This window comes from Medicago sativa, chromosome 5 (assembly GCF_051527215.1).
Source record: "Medicago sativa cultivar Bolivia chromosome 5, Bolivia_mono, whole genome shotgun sequence".
In the NCBI taxonomy this organism is placed as follows: Eukaryota; Viridiplantae; Streptophyta; class Magnoliopsida; order Fabales; family Fabaceae; genus Medicago; species Medicago sativa.
The window spans coordinates 51984487-52006688 of NC_140753.1; the positions used below are offsets into that span (position 1 = coordinate 51984487).

The 22202-nt window shown below is 34.7% G+C and overlaps 2 protein-coding genes across 9 annotated transcripts in view; both read right to left on the bottom strand.

Annotated features, from left to right (window-relative positions):
• The window catches only part of LOC146922864 (serine/threonine-protein kinase CTR1-like), a 68631-nt gene extending 46743 nt beyond the window's left edge, over nucleotides 1-21888 (bottom strand). The window contains exons 1-6 of the mRNA XM_085715666.1: nucleotides 20537-21888; nucleotides 19733-20034; nucleotides 19369-19513; nucleotides 19075-19190; nucleotides 18615-18817; nucleotides 18080-18172 (exon numbers count right to left, since the gene is read on the bottom strand). The gene's annotated coding sequence lies outside the window, so the exon portion shown is untranslated. The remainder of the gene's footprint in view (nucleotides 1-18079; nucleotides 18173-18614; nucleotides 18818-19074; nucleotides 19191-19368; nucleotides 19514-19732; nucleotides 20035-20536) is intronic.
• LOC146922869 (serine/threonine-protein kinase CTR1-like) lies at nucleotides 13801-21888 on the bottom strand. 8 transcript variants are annotated; one of them, XM_085715664.1, is made up of 17 exons: nucleotides 21732-21888; nucleotides 20537-21609; nucleotides 19733-20034; nucleotides 19369-19513; nucleotides 19075-19190; nucleotides 18615-18817; nucleotides 18080-18172; nucleotides 17695-17967; nucleotides 17566-17606; nucleotides 17253-17321; nucleotides 16848-16948; nucleotides 16661-16745; nucleotides 16483-16581; nucleotides 16319-16387; nucleotides 15021-15152; nucleotides 14805-14899; nucleotides 13801-14319 (listed from the first exon to the last, which is right to left on the bottom strand). In XM_085715664.1, the coding sequence occupies exons 2-17, from the start codon at nucleotides 21368-21370 to the stop codon at nucleotides 14223-14225; spliced, it is 2754 nt and encodes a 917-aa protein (XP_085571790.1). In that variant the 5' UTR covers nucleotides 21371-21609; nucleotides 21732-21888; the 3' UTR covers nucleotides 13801-14222. The 8 variants fall into 8 exon arrangements, 5 of the variants coding, with proteins under 5 accessions (XP_085571790.1, XP_085571788.1, XP_085571789.1 ...); XM_085715662.1 differs by having other exon boundaries at nucleotides 17695-17979; XR_015012626.1 differs by having other exon boundaries at nucleotides 15021-15218; nucleotides 20537-21888.
• Nucleotides 21889-22202: the final 314 nt, after the last annotated feature.

Consider the following 22202-nt stretch of genomic DNA (forward strand, 5'->3'; position numbering starts at 1 on the left):
AAAGGATGATTCTGGAAGAGAGTCATAGGAGTAGCTTGAGCATTCATCCGGGAGCTACAAAGATGTATCATGATTTAAAGAAGCTGTTTTGGTGGTCAGGATTGAAACGTGATGTGGCACAATTTGTGTACTCTTCTTTGATTTGTCAGAAGTCGAAGGTAGAGCATCAGAAACCTGCTGGGTTGATGACACCGCTAGATGTACCAGAATGGAAATGGGATAGTATATCCATGGATTTTGTGACGAGTTTGCCAAATACTCCTAAAGGGAATGACGCAATTTGGGTGATTGTTGACAGACTGACGAAGTCGGCACATTTCCTTCCGATTAATATTAGTTTTCATGTGGCTCAGTTGGCAGATATTTATGTTCGAGACATTGTGAAGCTGCATGGTGTTCCTTCGAGCATTGTGTCAGATAGAGACCCACGATTTACTTCTAGATTTTGGAAGAGTTTGCAAGAGGCTTTAGGCTCTAAGTTGAGATTGAGTTCGGCTTATCATCCTCAGACAGATGGTCAGTCAGAAAGAACAATTCAGTCACTCGAAGACTTGTTGAGAGTTTGTGTACTTGAGCAAGGTGGAACTTGGGATAGTCATCTTCCGTTGATAGAGTTCACTTATAATAACAGCTATCATTCAAGTATTGGGATGGCACCTTTCGAGGCTTTGTATGGTCGGAGGTGTAGGACTCCGTTGTGTTGGTTTGAGACCGGTGAAAGTGTGGTTCTAGGACCAGAAATTGTTCAACAGACTACTGAGAAGGTGAAAATGATTCAAGAGAAGATGAAAGCATCGCAGAGTCGACAGAAGAGTTACCATGATAAGCGTAAGAAAGACCTTGAGTTTCAAGAGGGAGACCATGTGTTCTTGAGAGTTACCCCAACGACCGGTGTTGGTCGTGCATTGAAGTCAAAGAAGTTGACTCCAAAGTTTATTGGTCCTTATCAGATATCTGAGAGAATTGGCACGGTGGCTTATAGAGTTGGCTTACCACCGCATTTATCGAATTTGCACGATGTGTTTCATGTGTCGCAGCTGAGGAAGTATGTTCCAGACCCGTCCCATGTGATTCAGAGTGATGACGTGCAAGTTAGAGACAACCTTACGGTGGAGACTTTACCTTTGAGGATTGATGATCGCAAAATGAAGACGTTGAGAGGCAAAGAAATACCTCTAGTGAGAGTTGTTTGGAGCGGCACTACTGGTGAAAGCTTGACGTGGGAGCTGGAGAGTAAGATGATGGAGTCTTACCCAGAGTTGTTTGCTTGAGGTAAATTTTCGAGGACGAAAATTCTATAAGTTGGGGAGAGTTGTAACGCCCGTCTTAATTATTTACTTAATTTAATGAGGATTTATATATTTATTTATATATATATATATTTATATGATTTAAGAATTTAAATAGTTTGCATGATTTATAGATAAATTATGTGATTTTCTAGAATGACGTGAAGTATATTGATGTTGTGAAGTTGTTATGTTGGTGTGACTTATTTTATTATTAAATAAAATAAGATATGAGAAATAAAATAAAAATATTAAAGATTGGGCTGCGTGGTGAGATGAGCAATTAGTAGTGAGAAGAGTAAAAGGAGAGATAAATAGACAGACATAAGTTAGGAAAAGTAGTACGTACGTTTTTGGAGAAAAAGGGATAAAAGTCAGAAAGAGAGAAGAACCAAAGGAGGGTTGCGATTCTGCTATTATCAGGTAAGGGTGAGACTAATTTTCAATATTATTAAGGGTATAATTCTATAGGATGAATTTAGCATGATTAGGTTAAGTTTTGGTGAGAATTGAGAATTAGGTTTAGGATCAATTTTGACGAATGAATCAAGAACAGATGTTAGATTGATGCAAAATTAGTGTACAGACCTTAGATATGACTTAAGATGATAATTAGATGCTATTTGGATGAAGGAATCATGAGTATAGGTGAAAAGTTGTGATTTTTAGGTTTATGGCCGTACTGACATTCATCGCTCGCATCTGCGAGCAAGAACACTCGCAACGGCGAGCTAGAACCCAGAGCTCGCATCTGCGAGCAATGCAACTCGCAACTGCGAGTGACCTGTAAGCTCACAACTGCGAGCAGAATAACTCGCCACTGCGAGTAAGGACTTAGGAACCCAGAATGCACGCTTTGCTCGCCATTGCGAGCAGAGTTACTCGCCACTGCGAGTTAGGCTGTTAGTCGCCCAAAATTGTCCCGATGCGATCCCTTCACACGTGTAGTCTTGAGTTGACCTCAGAATTAAGTAAGAGAGCTGTTTAGGATGTTTTTATAGACCCTGCAGTCTGTTCAGGTGACTGAAATTAGAAGTGTGGTTGCATGAATGTTATAATGATGCTTTATGGTATTTATGTTGATGTAATTCATACCTTAGATGATGTTAACGCATTCAAATGTTATTAAATGTTGTATCTTGCTGCTGTTCCCTGCTTTTGACTGTTAGTGTCTTGAAGTTGCATGAGTCGGTCTATGTTGTAGAATTCAAGGAGTGGTCCATGATTATGAGTCGTATGAGTTGTTTATGTTGTAGTCTAAGTTGTTGGAAGTTGAGTTCATTGCATACTCATTAAAGTTGGGGGCTTTAGGCCCGGCAGCCATTGTGCTCATTAAAGTTGGGGGCTTTAGGCCCGGCAGCCATTGTGCTCATTAAAGTTGGGGGCTTTAGGCCCGGCAGCCATTGTGCTCATTAAAGTTGGCCCCGGCAGCCTTTGTGCTCATTAAAGTTGGGGGCATTAGGCCCGGCAGCCTTTGTGCTCACACGTTGAAGAGCCTACTATGCTCATTTTGTTGTTGAATGGTACCACATGCATTTGCATATCAAGAAGTTTCATGTTGTTTAAGTTGTCAAGTTGTTGTTGAATTGATAGAGTTGCATGGTCAAAGATGAGTTGTGTTGTCAAGTTGTTGTTGAGTTGATAGAGTTGCATGGTCAAAGATGAGTTGTGTCGTCAAATTGAGTGTTAAGATGATTATGATTTGCGATGAAAATTAGTAATGGTATTTGATGATTGTATTTGTTATGAAATGAAAAATATGCTAATTGTTAATTGTTGATATGTTATTAATGTTTAAGTTGTTAAATGCATTTTATTAGATTATATGCTTAATGTATTGATTATGAAATCTCACCCCTTCTGCGTATATGTTGCCTCGACCGTGGGTAATGTGCAGGTAATAAAGATTAGAGGCGTTCGTGAGTGGACTCCTCACTTGGTGTTTAGGTGCTCTGATACGTAACGGGATGGGGGCTTGCTTTTACTGCTATTCCTTACGTCTCTTTTATGAACTAATTTATGAGATTTTCCAATAAGGCTTGCGTGCCAAGACTTTAAAATGTTGAACTATTTTCCGCTGCAACAGTTTAAGATTTTTCATGATGTTGAATTTGAAGGATAATTATTATTATCTGTTTTGAGATGTTAAAGTAGTGTGTAGCATTCCGTTATGAATTAAATACTCTGATTTTAAATGAAATTTTTATGTTGGGAAAACGGGGTGTTACAGTTCACTCCTTGGAGATGATAGTTCAGAAGAGTGTGAAGAACCACTAAGTGAAATAGTATGCACCGAACCGGAAGGAGAAGGAATAAAAAGTAAAGATTCCGGCTGAGCCAGCCTGGCTAATCTTCTAGCTTCCTTTGCTTGCTTCCTAAGTAACCTAGCAGTTTTCTCAATCTCAGGATCAAATTGTAGGTCTTCTTTAGCAACAGTACCTCGCATAAACAAAGTTCACCAAGACTATACCAGGTGGTTAGCATAAAAAATAATGAATGATATAGGTATATGCATGAAAGAATTTTGTGCAAAATTTGACTTAACATGACAAAATTGTTTCAATACTTATGATAGAAATTTCCGTTACTCCCCGGCAACGGCGCCATTTTGATGTAATTTCTTTTGTACATGTCATAAATCTATATATACGTTAGTATAGTATAGGATCGTTTCCACAGGGAGTTACGTTAATCATAAGCATTTTCACAATAGTTCACATTAAGGGTTTGGATATAAATTGTTTGTTTGTAAAACTATATTCCTACACGACATAAAAGTAAAAACGAGAGGAGATTGAACTATTTTGCTTGCGGTATAAGATAACAACCAAGCATAACAGCAGCAATCTCTCGATCGATTAACAGACTCTAGCTTTAGAACCAATATTATCACAATCATTTCTACAACATCCTGCGTGTCCAAAGCGACATCGTTATTTCTAAGTTAGCGTTTAAACATTCGTGTCCAAATTCCTTAAACGATAACAAAGTCGATCGGATAACTTAATCGACCGTGTCCAGCCTGATTAAGTATCCGAAAGCATTAAGTTCTTGATTAAAAGCAATTATCAAAGGTTTACAAGCTTGTCAAGAGTGTTATAACATAAGATAGATTGTTATTATAGTTCTAGATTCAAGAGTTTGTGTCCAAATCATCTTGAATCTCTTTGAAAGCATTAAACATAATAATAACAACAATATTGAATCATTAAGCTAGAACCTTATGTATTAAAAGATCAAAAGATTACATAATAGCTTGTTTAGTTACCTCAATACTACAAGAGTAGATAATAGCTACACATAGACATGTAAACTATGCAAGAGATGAAGGAAAGATGAAGATTCCATGTCAAGATCCTTAGTGTCCAAAGTGATCTTGAGTTGAATCTACTCCTCAACAACTTGCTTTGTGTTTCTCTCTTGAAATAGCTCTAACCTCTCTCTTAGAATGTATGAAAATATCTTAATAAAACAGTGAATGCCCTAAAAGAGAGGTAAGAATGCTATTTATATGGGCCTGTGTTTTTGTACCTACGCTAATAGCGCCATTTACGCTAATAGCGTGGTATGTCGGCCTATAAACTGGCCAATGGGTTGTTGCCACGTTGGCCTTGCCCTGCTTCTACGCTTCAGCCACGCTAATGGCGTGGCTTTCTGGACTCTTTACGCTAATAGTGTGTCTCACGCTAATGGCGTGTTTCTTCATGGCCTGCTACGCTCCAGGTACGCTATTAGCGTATCTTTCGGGAGTGATTACGCTAATAGCGTAGCTTACGCTAATAGCGTGTTCTTCACAAGTGCTCCAGATTCACGCTCCAGGTGCGCCATTGGCGTACCTTTCTGACCTTGGGCTTTTCTTCCTCACGCTAATAGCGTAGGACACGCTAATGGCGTGGCTTCCTTGAATTTTGACTTTTCTTGCTCCTTGCTTGTATTTTCCTGCACAAAAGGGGTAGAATAAGGCTCAAAAGCATAAATGACATATTAACACAATATTTGGAGTTTTCCATAGAGAATCTTGCAAAACAAGTCACTAAAATGCCTAAACTCCTATATGAAATATATCACTTTTAAACACTTATCAGGCACATGTTAAGCAACCTAAAATGAACAATTTTGCATTGGAAAACATGATAATGTAACTTTAAAGAAGTTGACTGCACGACTTTTAATACGTATATTTCTATAATAAGTTCCTTAACATGTGCGCTTGAGGGCACAAGTTAACATTTGCCTCCATCATCACTTTGAACAACAAACCCATCATCATTATTCTTTTTTTTCTTCAAATTCTACGCTTTCCCTTCAAAATCCACCGTTTTCCTCACCCGTACTTCAACCGCTAATACCATCATACCATTCACATTGTATCATGATCTACGCTCATGAACAGATTTGAAAGATGTCCGAGTCATATCTAATGCTGGTTAGAAAACAAACACTTAGCAATTGAGTAAGAAATTTGGGAATCACGATTTACACACCACATAATAGAGGACGTTTGGGTTTTAAGGTCTGTTGGACCAGAAAGCAGACCCAAGATAGAAGGAACTATGAGGAGAATAAAGATTTCAAGACCGAGATCAATGTTGCCGACATAGAATAGCATTTTGTTCAAATTCCACTAGGCTCGTACTAAATTGTGTATCGCAAAACAATAACGTTTTGTCCAAATTACGCTTGGCTATGGTGTTGTAACGCTCTATAGTCGATATTTGACAACAATGGCCAAGATTGCTCTAATACCAACTTGAGAATAAATTTCAATTTGCAAGAAATATTTTTATAAATTGCTCGAGTATTTTGCACTCAACATACTGAAAAACAATAACAACAAATCCCTACTTTTTACTATGAAAAAAGCCTATAAAACAAATAAATCCGTCTTTTCAAACTCAGATAACAGTCAATAACATAATATAGATAGGCCCAACTTATTGGCTAACTTGAGGAAAAGTTTCATCAATGGTAACAATTATCTGCTAGTAATAATTTAATCAATAAAGAAATAGGGTCTTATTATAGATGCAATGAGGTACAAAGTGAAGAAAATTAAAAATCATCATCAAAATAAAGCAAATTCATGGAGCTTAATGGATATGTTCGGTCTTACAACGACGTCCAAATTCAGCAAAATTGAAATCTAAAGTGTTACAGTAGAAATCCTACAAATTAAGTTCAATAAAAAATTCACAAAGCAATGTACCTTAATGAATTTGTGACTGTGGATAGGAAAAATGCAACGATTCAAGCAAATTAAAAATCATCGAGTTTGGCAATCTGGGACCTCGAGAAGTTTGCACACTGGAACACAAAAAACTAGCACTTGAAAGCTGCAAGGCAGGGGATGATACTTCTGCAGAACGACAATAAGTTCCTTCCCTTGGATAGGAATGATTGTGTCTCCTTAGCTGTCATTGGTCCAATGGCAACTATAAGCAAATTAGGCGGTTGTTATTCAGGTAAGATTTTTCATATTGGAGCATTTTAATTTGTTCATCTTTTATTTCTTCATGATTACGAACTATAAAAATTGTAAGCATGAAAGAGTTGCAACATTTTAAATGAAAATCTTCAACAGAGCCTCTACAGTATACCACATAAACCTTGGCCACACTCAGTGACATAAGTTAGACAAGTTCTTCAAAAACAAATGTGATACGATAAAAACATATTAAACACAGCAGATCGACCGCACACTAGTGAGAACCAGGTCACAGATTAACCACATAGTGGAGCAAATACCACACTAAAGTCCATTAAGGAAAAGTAATTCACACCCTGAAATTTAATTTGACATTAAGTGGGCAATAAATCAAGTGGTAGTGACTTGAAAAGACCGAATATTTTCTTGCACTATCCATGGCCATCAAGACTATTAATATTTTCTATCTTTTAGAAGCTCCTTAATTCTTGGCCGTGTCCATATATTTTTACCTGATAATGTAGGAATTCCTTGCTCCCCAAAATGCTTATATGAGGACTTACAGAATATGCAAAGACGATATCATACGCTTTTGTTGTATACGCTGTGATTCTGATGACGGTTTTGATGAGGCTTTTGACATTGCAAACTAAGCCGATTTTGTTGTTATAGTTGTCGGGATTGATACAACACTAGAGACAGAGAATCTTGATTGAGTTAGTCTTCTTTTACATGGTAAACTAATGGACCTTGTATGGCATATTAGTGCTGCTAATAAAAGACCAGTTATTCTAGTTCTTACTGGTGGAGGACCCCTTGATGCCTCCTTCACTGAAACAAACTAACTAATCGCAAGTATTCTTTGGGTGCGGTACCCTGGTGAAGCTGATGGAAAAGCACTAGCAGAAATTATCTTTGGAGAGTTCAATACAGGTATGTATTTTGTTAGTAAATGAATATATGCTGCTCAAAAAGGATATTGTTATACATAGTGAAAACTTGAAGTTGATTTTGATGCAGCTGGAAGGTTTCCGATGAATTGGTACCCTGAGTAATTTAGAAATGTTCCCATGAACGACATGATAATGCGAGTTGATCCTTCCCGTGGTTATCCAAGAAGGACCTTCCGATTTATATTTGAACTTGGTACCTTGAGTAATTTAGAAATGTTCCCATGAAAGACATGAGAATGCGAGTTGATCCTTCCCGTGGTTATCGAGGAAAGTAGAATATATGATTTCTCCAAGTAAACCTAATTTGTCTAGAATTCCCGGAGGTAGTTTTAGAAAAAAGTTTGTTTATTAAACACGGTCAAGAAAGAGATGAATGAGTATGAAGCTGATCATGTTTATGTTGATGAGTTACAAAATTGCAACTCATCAAGTTTCCGCAAAACTGAATGCATCAGCGGAAAGTTGAATACGGCAAAAGTAAAAACAATAGGCAAAATTGAAACACATTAGTAGAAACAAAATTTAGAGTTAAGTGTGTACAGTGTACCAATTTCGAGAGATTTTTCAATGTCTCCTACCTTTTACTCTTCATACCAATTCCTTAACATCATCTTTCTTATTCCTTTATTTCATAATAAAAAAAATATCAAATCAAATTACAAGATATTGAAATTATTTAAACACATGCCCATTAAAAAAAACAAATATCCTTGTGTAAAAAAGGTAAATAAATATTGCATTTTGATTTTTTGATTTTACTTTTTTAATATTTATTATTGTTATTTTTTTTTGAAGAAATATTTATTATTGTTATTATTATCGTTCTTTTTATTGCACTAATATTTATTTTTTTGAGTAAATGCACTAACATTTATAAGTAATCAACGTTTGATATTGAAATATCCATATTTTTTTTTGAGAGATTGAAATATCCATATTAAAAACATATGGTAGAAGTTCCCATATTTTATTTTAAATGCCACGTGAGTTCTATTCATAGGAAATAAATCTTTTAATTTATAATTATATGAGTGGTCACACATTTAAAAAACCAATAACAATAAGTAGAGCCACCAACAATAAGTAAATCAACTCACTAATGGCAGTTATAGGGAAGGCTAAATGAACGGCCATCCACTAATCATAATATTCATAACAATTTGATAAGAAAGGGAGGAAAACTAATGAAATAATTAAAATAAAGAGCAAGTGAAAACTTTAAAAGTTATAGTACGAAATTGAAATAAAAAAATATATATAAAAAGTAGACTAGACTTATAATTCAATACGGAGGTAGATAGCACAACAAATTGAAATCACTGAAATCGCAGCAAATATACCAAATAGAACCCATGCCATTGTTTCTAAGAAACAGTTGATAACATGAGGTTGAGGCTTCGATACAGGTGGACTTTGAGGGACCACATTTCCATAGTTGATAATAGGAGGTGGAGGCTTTGATAAAGATGGAGTTTGAGGGACCACATCTCCACCGTTGACAAGAGGAGATGGAGGTGGAGGAGGTAAGATGTGATGAAGTGGTGGATCATCAAAGTTCACATCAGGAGACAAAGGAGTCGATGGTATGTTTCTTCCCGCAACAACTAGAAAGAAACTGAATGCAAAGAGGCAATTGATGATCTTCACCTTCATATCAGCGAATATAATTTTTCTAGAATGAAAAATAAAAAATTAGTATCAAAAGAAGGTTAACAATAGCGGTGAGTAAATTCTAAAAAAAAAAAAAATAGGGGTTTGGGGTGAATATAGACAACTAACATCATAAAATAAAGAAATAGGGGTTTGGGGTGATTTATTAGGGGCTGGAGATATAAAGTGGCCTATTAACATGAGATATAAAGCACCAAAAAACCCTAATATCAGGAAAATAGCACAACTGACACAACAACACACAGCCGGAAGATGAGCGAATATACAACATCAACTAGAAGAAGAAAAAAACAACACCAATAGCAAAGACAATAGACATAATAGAAACCCGTTCGTACAAACAAAATTTAGAGAAAAGTGTGTACCTACTTCAAGAGAGTTTTTTGTATCTCCTACCTTTTACTCGTCTACAAATTCCATAACCTCTTATTCTTATTTATTTATAGGGAACATTGAGGTTATAAAAAAAAAAAGGTTATACAAACAAAAAAAATATCAAATCAATTTACAAGATATTGAAAATATTTAAACATGCAGATTTATAAAAACAAAACAAAAAACAAATATCCTTGTGTAAAAAACGTAAATGAATATCACATATTGATTTTCTAATTTTTTTTTAGGGTTAAATATGTTTTTGGTCCTTATAAAATTGCGACCTTCTAAGTTTAGTTCTTACTTAATTTTAATAGTTTTTTTAATCCCTACAAAAAAAAATTTACTTATAATTTTAGTCCCTGCTAAAATAAATTTTGTTTAATTATCCTTAAACTCTTAAATTTTTTTACGATTTTTTTATACAAGTTTAGAACACTATGAAAGGTTCATTTACTAAAATCTATAATTTTTTAACATGAAATAAATTAAATATGAATTTTTTAAAATGACAAAAGTTTAAGATATAAGTAACAAAAATATGGACGTAGAAATCAAATTTTTGCGATATTTTTTTCGGAGGACCTTTTAATAACGTTCTTAACACGCCTGTAAAAAATTGTTGAAAAACTCAAGAGTTTAAGCATAAATTAAACAAATTTGGATTGAGTAAGGACTAATATTGAGTGCAAAATTTTTTTGTAGGGACTAAAAATGCTATTAAAATTAAGTAAGGACTAAACTTACAAGGTCGCAATTTTGTAGGGACCAAAAACATAATTAACCCTTTTTTTATTTTCCTTTTTTACTATATTATTATTAGACTTTTTCTAGTCACACCCTTTAAAAAATTAGTTACACCCCGAAATGACCAAAATACCACTATTATGAAATCAAATTTTCAAAACCTATCTTCTTCCCTCGTCTCCTCTCAAATGATCTCCTAATTCCATTCATTTTCCTTCATCTTCTTTAAATCTAACAAGAAGCAATATATTGTTAAATAGATATATTCATTTTGATGGAATCTAGAAGAAAAAAATTGAAAGAACGAAATGTTATTTTTACATATCAATCCGAACACCACCACAACACATTACATCATTCGCCAGTCGCCACTAGTTACCTATAAACAAGAATTGGTGGCTTTCTTATGTGATTCACCAAGAAATGAATAGCGCTACTTGCTACAATATCACGATTGCCGCAACGATTGTGGAATCAATTGACGGTGAATAGGCGAAAGGGAACAGCCCTAGTTATTTTAAAAGTGGCAAACGTGAACTTAAGTTCACGTAGTTCAAGTTAATTGAATTCACGTACAAAGTTTTAAAATCAATCTACGTTAATTTAATTCACACGCATGTACGTAAACTTTGAGATTTTTTGTGTTATATAAATTAAGATTACGGAGGTATACGTAAATTCAATCAATGTACATACAGTATATGTAAACTCATATGGATTCACTTATTTGTGCAATTGATTATCAATAGAAGAATTTATTATTCAATCTTTGATCTTTTGTCAAGCTTGATAACATATTATGAATTTATGGATCTTTGTGACATAGATGAATGCTTACAGAAGATTTATGAAGAAGGGCAAATGTGGTATTATAATAAAATTTTAAAAATATTTGGGTGTAACCTGACATTTTAGGGGTGTGACTAGAAATAACCTTATTATTATTGTTGTTGTTGTTTATTTATTAATATTGCTTGTTAATGAGCTTTAAATTACTATGATACCCTTCCATTAAATGTAGGAGGATTAACACAAAATAGGAACACTATTGGATACTATTAAAAAATATTTTTATTTTAACCTTATATAAAAAAAATATCAAATCAGTTTACTAGATATCAAAAATATTTAAACATGCACATTTTAAAAAAAAATATATCCTTGTGTAAAAAATATGAATGAATAATCCATTTTGATTTTCTATTTTTTTATTTTCCATTCTATACACTTCTCTTTCCTCCTGTTTATGAGTTAATGAGCCTCCCTCAGGTTATTTATTCTTACCATTCTCTCATAAGAACTACATTGGTATTTTCTTATATTCACTGTTTTTTTTGGTTCCACGGTAGTAACTACTCAACTCAGAGTTTGAAATGGTTCAGCATGGTTTGACCCTATTATTTTAAGTTTGGTTTTTATATCGAGAATCAATTCTAAGTTAGAGCAACTATTTTTAGCTTTCACGTTGAAGTTGGATCAATTCTAACTGTTTGCAATTTTTTCATATATATGTTAAAACTCTTTTTGGTAATTACACACTCTAAAGCAATTTTGATCTAAAATATGCAAACGACATGATTTTATGTAAATGCATCCCAACACAAACCACTTTACAATCAACTTAAGTTTAACCGAAATTAATTTTAACTTATGAGTTTGATTGATGACAATTTCTCTTCACATGTTGAAGAAGTATGAAACCTCCCAACAACAAATGGTTTATTGAAAGGCATTAGTGAAGTCAACTCTTTTTCACCATATTGTGCTAACAATTTTGCCCAATTGGAGTTGAGCCGTATAGTTAAAAGAAAGTTGTAGTTGGCATGAAAAGGTTAAAAAACCAGCACAACATTGCCCATAAACTCCAATGACATACATGGAAAATGATATTAATCCATTGAGAACTTACTTAGAATCAAATTAGCATAAAGAGGTGACAAACCATGAAAATATGATATTGCTTAGAGCTTATTTAAATTCAAATTATCTTAAACGAATGTTCTTTAGGGATAGTAAATGAAATGAAATGTAATATTCGATGATTTGAGTGATAGGTCTTGTAGTTGTGTGAGAGAATATTATATTTTCTTTTATTATCAAGAGAAAGTTATAATAGATTTTTTTACCCAAGATAATTTTATTTAACAAACTATGATTTGGAGCTTTATCAATGGAAACTCAATCAAGATGTCACAAGTTTTAATTCAAATCATGGGTTTAAAAAATATCATTGACAATTTCAAGTTAAATTTGTTCATCTCACGCAACTATAGTTTGTTTGGAATGTCCATGGTGTTTGTTCATCTCACACTTGTGTTTGTCTATTTGAATACCAACGTATTTTTATGTGTCAATATCTGGATATTTTTATGTGTCTCCTACCTATCCTATTACTCCTCATACCAATTCCTTAAACTCTTATTTTTATTTTTTTATAGTAAAAGTTTATTTAGGTTATAATAATAAAAATAGATCAAATCACCCCTAAAAGAATAGATCAAATAAAATTACCAAATATTGAAAAGATTATTTTTGAGATGAAATATTGAAAAGATTTAAATAAGCACATTGAAAGAAGCAAATATGTGTGTCTTTTTGTTAACCCTCCCATTCTCAGGAGGAAATGGGTCTTGTTAAGCCTCCCTTTTTACATTATGATACTTACTCTTTCAGAAAAACATGATCGTGATCTTTTACTGGGATACTTAATGAAACATCAAGATCGGTATCACGTTTGTCTATCTCATTGTGTCTAGGGGTCTACTGCAAACTGTTGCATTTGATACATTTTCATTTATAAAATTGGACATTATTTGTTCCCTATGATGTCATTGTTATTTATAATAGTTGAACCAGAATGTTATGACATAAATCATTGAAATCAGATAGGCCAAGAGTAAAACATATTTGCCATACAATACAATACAATAGAAAATATATGAAGGATTCACTTGAGTTTAAAAATCTGAATTCAATTCCATTCAAACCATGGATGGTTGCTTTTTTGACATTCAATAGTTCCTAAAAACACATGTAAAAGACTAAAAAACCCAGCGGTAGTTAACTACCGCTGGGGATATTTTAGTATTTTACTTGTGTTTTTAGGAAGATTTTGATGTTAAAAAAGCAATTGTCAACCAAATGATGTTTGTGCTAAAACATTTCTTACACAAGTTTTGTGAAAGCTATTTTATTATTCCTTCCATTCATCGTGGGTTTGCATTCACGAAAAAAATCGAATAAAAAAAACAAAAACAAAATATGTAGTATATTAAGCCCAAGAATAATAAAATAAGAAGCAACTAGCATGTAATCAAATGGAATACTATAGAGATAATGGTTGCCAAAATAAGTAATTCACGTTTTCAAAATCTTTATTACATAATTATAGGCCTAAAAGCCAGAAGCAAGTCACAAGACATAAGTGCTTGAATATTTTACAGATCTCAAGCTACAAGATAAAAGAGCTTGAGGTCCAAAAACCACTTACAATTACAACAATCCCATATTCGCACCTTCTTTTTAAGTTACTAGACTTCATTGCTTTAATTGCCCTTATGAAATGTGTTAGCATGAAACAACTGATATCCAGTTGCAAACAACCAAAAGGTTCCATCAATACTAGTTTATGACCAACAAGGGTCAGGTTACTTGTTAATTAACATTTCCATACATAGCCAACATATTTTAGCAACAGAAACTCCGATCATGAGCGACATGCTCCTTATGGTTCATTCCACCCAATCACGGGAGGCGTACTCGTTATGTTCCGCCCATTTTTATCGCATCCGCTGGTGACTTTAGCAGCTTCTTTATGGTCTCAACTATGCTGGCAAAAGATGGGCGATCAGCAGGGTTACTGCAAAAAAATTATCAAGCATCAGAAATGAATCTATGCTACAAAATGTGTATAGAAAGAATGAAGTTTACTAGACAAAATAGAAACATAAAGCATTCAATACAAAATATAAACGTAAACCATGATAATTTTTCCTAAAGCAAAAAAGGTCCTCCTTAGAGAATCTGAAGTTGGTAAGATCCAAGAGTAACAACTAAAATCAATGAGTTATCAGTCACATCAGATTCTGTTTTTGGTTTTATTGTTGCTAATTCAATATTCAGTAATCCCAAAATGGAATCCATCTGATCAACATACTAATAGCAATACAAAGAAGTGCAAAACCAAAATTAAGCCCAATCAAACATTACATTTATCTAAACTACGCAAAGCTTCATCCAGAATTCCTAGTTTATTAGAAAGGCTATCCAACCATAGAATTTGGACAAATGACCATGTGTGAACATATTGAAAACTGCCTGAAAATAAAGCAAGTGAACACTTACTCAGCCCAACAAGATTCCATAAGGGAGGCCAATACTGGGGAGACATTTGGAGGGATAGAAGGTCTCCTATTCTGAAATGCGACAGCTCCAACCACCTGAGGATACACATGAAGATTATTTTACAAAATTCACTTGTAAACATTGCAAATTTCATTTTTGTCATGCAATGTTTGAAACATGCAAGGTCAGACAAAAATAATTACTCAACGAGTTTACCTGGGCATGGCTAAGTCCATTCCATGGTTGTTGTAAGGTCACTAGTTCCCACAAGATGACACCAAAACTATAAACATCAGACTTCTCGTTTGTAGGTTCTCCACGAAGAAACTCTGGAGCCATCCACTCAGGCTGAAAATAAAATTAAGAGAGTTACACACTTATTGAAGATGAGTAGCCGTGAAGTGAAAGTTCAACCTGCAAAATATTAATAGAATGGCGACTTTTATTAAAAAGAATTTGCCTATATATTACATCATAGAGAACCTCTCAAGTCCGGGTATTATAGAACACTTTGTTCCATTTAGTTGTCGTCATTAAGATTTTCTCTCTTTTTTACCTGTAATTTCAATAGTTTAAGATTTTACTCTGTCAATTCTTCCCTTATCCCTCATTATCTTGCACATTTTCCATATAGTGGTGATCAATAAATAATCGAATATTTTAAAAGATGAATTTTATTATGATACATCTACTCTCCAAAAGATGATCTCCACATTTTTCAATTCAGTATGAAAGAGCTTATATGGGAAATAGTGGGTGAAAAACGTCGTGTTTCAGAAGAGATGAAATTGAGTAGAATATTGTTTGGCAAATGTTAACTTGTGCCCTTGAGGGCACATGTTAAGGAACTAATTATAGAAATATACGCATCAAAAGTCGTGTAGTCAATTTCTAAAAAGTTAAAATATCATGTTTTCCAATGCAAATTTGCTTTTTTTAGGTTCCTTAACATGTGACCTTAGGGCACAAGTTAACATGACCCATATTGTTTTGATGACTTCAATAAGGAGAGAGATTACAAAGGTAGTGGTTGAGTAAGTGAAAGATGAGCACATAATATAATGTTCTTATCAAACAAGCTCTTTCTTGGTAATTGGAAAATATCCAGAAAGGCAAGCATTAAGGATAAGAGGGTGTATATAAATTGGCTTCCATGAAGCACACCAGAAAGAGTACATACTTACCACCCAAGGCAGCATCAAATAATTGACTGACATAAACCGGATCTCTATGGTAATAAAACAACTTCAGAAATCAGGATTATATCCTTTTACTTTAAAGGATGGGGTTTAATGAGAAGTAACATCGATTTTGTCTACTTGACGAAGGTTTGCTTATGTATGGTAATGGTAACTCGACATGTAAAATTCTCCTCAAAATTTAAACTTGAAATTGCTACCAGAATAATATTTATTCGGAAGCAATGGATTACTTTCGACATAGTTAAAACAAAACTTCAACACTAAATAGTGTATATCATCGATTATGCACATGCTAGAGTTCAAGAGACTTACCGTTCCAGCAACAGATTTTGAGGACAAGAAAGTATTTGCCTTAAATCTGGACAGCCCGAAATCACACACCTGAGCATAAATTTGAGAAAAAATAAATCATCTTTCACAAATATTTTAAAAAAAAATTAAGGAGAAACTCAGTTGTTTGGTCAGTATCAATTTACCTTTACATTCCAATTTTTGTCTACTAACAGGTTTGGAGATTTGAGATCCCAGTGCACTATCGGAGGCTTCAGACAGTGAAGATAATTGATCCCTTTAGCCTACAACGAGAAAAAACGATATATCATCTACTATTTAATTTATTCATGTAACGAAAGAATAATAATGTTATGAACAAACCACGTCTAGAGCCATTCGTAATCTTCTCCTTGGATCGTGCATTTCACTGGATGCTGGCCTGTGAATCAGGCGGAATAAACTACCTCTGCCATAGATGCACCAAGAAACAACAACAGTAAGACACTCAAAATTATTAGTGTAAGAGTCCTAAAACACATTTAGTTAACCACCAAAGAAAGTTGATTACCTAGGCAAATACTCTGTCACTATGGATAGATGAGGACGTTTTGTAACCGCACCCATGAAGAGCACCACATTTGGATGGCGGACACGTTTCATTATTGCAACCTGAAGCAATGAAAATAATATCATCAATTGTAACTTCCTCGTAGATGTCAAAAATACTGAAGAAAAAGAAAAAGTACGTAGACTAATAGTAACACTGTCTTATACAAAAGAAATTTGTATTCAGGAAAGGATCAAGTACACGGCACTATACCAAAGCAACTCATCACCCTAATGAGTCAATTAATACTTGCATTCAATGGCATGCCACAAAAACACCCCTTAATTGAAGCATAACTCAGATCCTATGCAATAAATAGATAGACCTCGCATAACATTTGTTTAATCAAATATTAGGAAAACAAACCTCTCGTAAAAACTCTTTCAACTGATCGTCATGGAAATTCTGAACTGATAAAACTTTGACAGCAACATCCTGCAATTGTAAAACATCGGATAAATACACCAAAATGATAAAACAAAGATAAGAGTAATAAAATATCAAGTCGTCATGGCAGCTAAGCCTTATTCATGCAATAAACTACAAGTCTACAATCAAACAGACTTAAGTAACTAGAGACTGTGATGCAATTACAAAGCATAATTAACTCATGAACTTATATATGCAAAAAAAACAGTTAAGTTCAGCCGAAGAAAAAAGTGCTTAATATAACACTTACTGATCCATGCCATTCAGCACGGTACACTGTCCCAAATGATCCTGCATAAATAAAAGAGCAGTAACATTTAGAGCCATCACGTCATTTATGCTCCTTCAAAACTCAAAGCATGAGAAACAGAAAATTTACCAGCACCAATGCGTTCTTTGATCCGCAGCTCATCCCATGATATCTCAAGCCAGTCCATTGCTAGTGATGGTTCAAGATTCACATATTTTGGAATATCCCCAGCACCCTGGTTATGAAGTCGATTTTCTACTTGTTCCTGCTTTGACTGGATACCAGTTACCACTGAACTTCCCTTTGCAATGATCTCATTGTAAGAAATTTCTTGGACTACAACTGAATCTTTACCAACAAATGGAATGTCATGTAATAATGCTTCAGAGGCAGGGCGGATAGCTTCAGAAACACCTTCACAAGTAGAAGGAAAAATTAGTAAGCGTAAATTTTGCACATTGATGTCAGTTGTCACTGCCTTTCAAGCCAAAAGGAATTACAGGTGGTTCTGTACCTCCAGGAGTTTTATCAACTGAAGCATAAATCAAGTCATTGTTATTTTTGAGCAAATCAGTTTCTTTATTTGATTGATCTATCTGTACGCGACCTGTAAAAGATTGAGTAGCAACTAAGACCAATTTCGAAATCTAACTGGTCTCTAAGTTCAAATTTATTAAGACAGAACTGTATGATCCAAGGATAGGTATCATTCTTAAACTTCCTAACCAGCCATACTCCATATGAAACTTTTGGGGCAATGGAAAATGAAACATGAGGCTAAAACTTGATTGATGATGTAAATAGATCAATTTACACATGCAGATAACAGTGATGTTTGTGCGAATCTGCAGAATTTGCAATGAAGTACACTTCATACTGAAGAAACCACTTGGTAAAACTACTTATACCCTACTATAAATAGGGTTCAAATAATATATGCACCTAAATGAACAAAAATGCATCAATGCAACATATATGCTAAACTTGAAATAATAGTAGTTCTAAAACAGTTGGAAGTTAAATGGTCAGGTATATAAAGCCCAACATACCTGAATACAGTTGATTGTTAGAAGAACTCTGATTAAAACTTATAACTTGAGAAGATGCTGCATCATCCACATAGGGCGACTGAGATTTTCTCAAATGAGAAATTTGAAATGGAGAAGGTGTTGAAGACACATATGCTCCATTAATTGAGGAATCTGGCCCAGTAATATTTCCTGGTTCCCCAACAAGGTCAACAACATACTCCCTGACAAAGGAATTAAACAAATTTGAGTTCTTGACAATCATAAGTGAACTTAAAAAATCTTCAACAAAGTCAGTGAGTTATTAATTGCAAAACCAAAATCCAAATATATATGAGCAATCTAAACAGAGATGTAACAATGATTCATATAAATTATCTATCTAAAACCGGTTGAAGATGATCAAAGCCAGGAAAACATAAAATTAACAAATAAACTTGATGGGATGTAGGAAAGAAGCCACAGTAGCCGTTGCACTAACCTTGACAGTTGCCTTTCATCTTTGATCTTCACAAGAATAGAGGACTGATGATCCGAAGCACAGTACCTGCAACCTCGAGCAATGCGGCACGGCAAACCTATATAATCCGCCAATCTCTGCATCAACAAAACAAAACCAACAGTGAATAACAATCAATATCTCAGGGCCTCGTGTTAATCCACACCCTCCTCTTATATGATAGGTATTTACGCTATAAGCGATTATTTAAAAATGTTTATCCAAATAGATATAAATAAACCATCCAAATAATCACCATGTAACAAAATGATTTACCTTGAAGAGAATTGCGCGATGCCTACAGAGTCCCGTGGACAAACTACCAACTGGAAGCACAACACACTGATGAAAATTCCTCAACCGCTTACTAACCATCTTCCACCTTTTTTGCAGATCCCCTTGCTCCACAGGGAAGGAACCCCTTTTCATACATCCAGCACCAAACAAATAAATAAATAAATCGATTAACATATAAATACTAATGCTAATTTTTCATTAATATCGTCTGCATCATGATTATAAAAAATTGTTATGTCCCCCGATCTAGATCACAATTGTCTAGATCAGGGTTGTAGACATTTATTTAAAACCATGATTACTGTTCTTATTATGATCTCATTCATTCTGATCTTATTCTTACCCCATAAAGATAGCAACAAGTTTTCCAAGCTTTTCAACGAGCACCAAGGCATTCTCAGAAGCAGAATACAACTCTTGTGCTTTATCTTGGAGTACTTGTAGACGAGAATCCTCGCGTCTATCAATAAGTATCACTTCCAAAGAACTCTCATTGGGTTCAACCGCTTTAAGCGCCATCAATGTAGGAAGGAAATTCCCGTCTTCCTCCATGTCATTACACATCACCCACAAGTACGGATTCATTCCCAATATGTTATAAAATCCATCCGCAATCTTGTCAGTGTACGACAAACACCCTGTCACCTGAGACAAAAAAATCACAAAACCAAAACCATCATTATCGATCTCAATCTCGTACTAAACTAAATGCATCAGTGATTTTGACGAAATCATATCATAATTTTTAAAGACCTACAAAATGTACATGATACTATCAAATTCACATCTTGCATGTATGATATCATTGTGGGATTTCCAGAATCATACTGCGCTAATGGAATTTACTGAAATTTAGCAAAACCTACAATCAATAAGGTGATCCACCCTAATTCTAACAAATCCATTATGATACCACTAAACAAAACACGATGAGTTTGATTAAATCATATTTATATCATAATTTTATTAAAGAGTTAGAAAATGCACGTGATTCGATCAAAAACACATTCGATCTAAGTGCATGTTTGGTAACACGGTGGGATTGACAAAATCACATGATTTCACAAAATCTACTTTGATTCCGACAAAATACACCTTGATATCAAACATGCACTAAAGATACACAAACATCGTTTAGATATCGTACCCATAAACGACGAGAAACTGATTCAACATCCCATGTTTCTAATCCAGTATCAAAAGTGAGAACCGGTTCCGAACCAAGGGTTGATAAGAAAGAAAGCCTCTTCGCCAACGCTTGTTGTAGTTCATAGCCTTCTTTACACTCCTTAGCGTAGTTCTTCTCATCGTTGAGTTTTTCTTCTTCATGATGTTCCTCTTCTTCTTGTTTCTTCCTTCTTGTAACTTCATTTGTAGAAACTCGAAACGACGACGTATCTTCTTTTGTAATATCATCACTTGAGAATGTAGCAGTAACGGTAACATCCGAAGCAAACAAACTCGTCGCGTAACTGCTTCCACTCGACAATCTCGATAGTGAAACTTCCCTATCAAACCTTCTTTCCACATCAACAGCGTCCTTCTCCGGCGAAGACACCTTCGCCGAATCCGGAAGCAGAAGCTCACGATCCTCCTCGTCCTCTTCATGTAGAATATGATCTGATCGGTGACGGTGATGATGATGCTGATGCTGGTGTTGATGAGGACGATGACGGCGGTGATGGTGGTGGCTGTGTCTTTTATCAACCAACCAATCACAAAACGCTGCAATTTGCTTCTGCTCGTTTCGAAACTTTTTACTGTCGGTGAAAAGTTCCAAAACAGCGGAGTTTTTTGATAGATTGTCTTTGGTAGTAGAGTTTGAGCTTTTCGGCACGTCGTTTTCAATGCAAAAAGTCGTATCCGTTGATTTGACTGCTGATTTTTTCTTCTCGTGATCTAATGTACTACTCTTTGAAGATTCATCGAACCTTTTCTCTGGAAATTGCCTAGGAAAAAAGTAAGTTGCTCTGTGAGGCATTCCTTTTCTTGTTGAGACTTGAGAGTTTCACAAAATAACCGTGATGATCTCTAACTCTAACTGTTTTTTTTTTTTAACCACCAACCCAAACGAACCTGCACTTGCAATTACAAACGATCTCGCTTGATATTTTGCACGTACACACGTGCGATTCACTTTTCTCCGTCGTCGTCGTCGCCGTCTCCGTTACTCAGCTGGCTTCACCTCTAACAGTAACTATAACCGCCGTGAATGAGTTTCTGTTTGATGAAACAGAAATTGCATGCACCAAGCTAGCGTGAGAAGGTGGTAGTTGCAAATTTGCAATACTCTATTATTATTATAATATGAAAAAGAAAAACAAAACAAAACGAAAACCCACCGAGTTGGGAAATCTGCTTCTAAGGCGGTGGAAAATGAGAAGTAAGAGAGAGAGAGAGAGAGAGAAACAAGAGTGTGTGAGAGAGAGAGAGAGAGAGAGACAGAGAGACTGAGTCCTGTGTCTAAAAACTGGTGCAAGCTATTGGTTGAGTAAATGTAAAATGTGAGTATGTTAGTAATATTTTATGGAGAAGGAAAGCAATGCAATTTGCTAGTTGAGAGGATCATGGAATGGAATATTGAAGTGGGTGGGAAATAGTCGATAAAATATGAATTAAATTTTGGTTTGTTAATGTATGCATGTGGTATATTGTGCACCCATTGTTATAATAGGACACGTCAAATTGTTAGCCAATAGGGTTGTGACACATATGTTAGAAGAGAACAGCAGTCAGCAGGACAGAAGATGCGGTATACTTGAGTTTAGACACAATGTTGCCTTACTCTTTCAAAGTAAATTATTCATACATAA

What these genes read in the sequence shown, in the direction of transcription:
- LOC146922869 (XM_085715662.1), bottom strand. Translation starts at nt 21,370, where the DNA reads ATGCCTCACAGAGCAACTTACTTTTTTCCTAGGCAATTTCCAGAGAAA. An exon ending in CAGTTTCTCGTCGTTTATGG is followed by an intron (nt 20,035 to 20,536) that starts GTACGATATCTA and finishes TTTTTGTCTCAG; the next exon opens with GTGACAGGGTGTTTGTCGTA. An exon ending in GATGAAAGGCAACTGTCAAG is followed by an intron (nt 18,818 to 19,074) that starts GTTAGTGCAACG and finishes TTCCTTTGTCAG; the next exon opens with GGAGTATGTTGTTGACCTTG.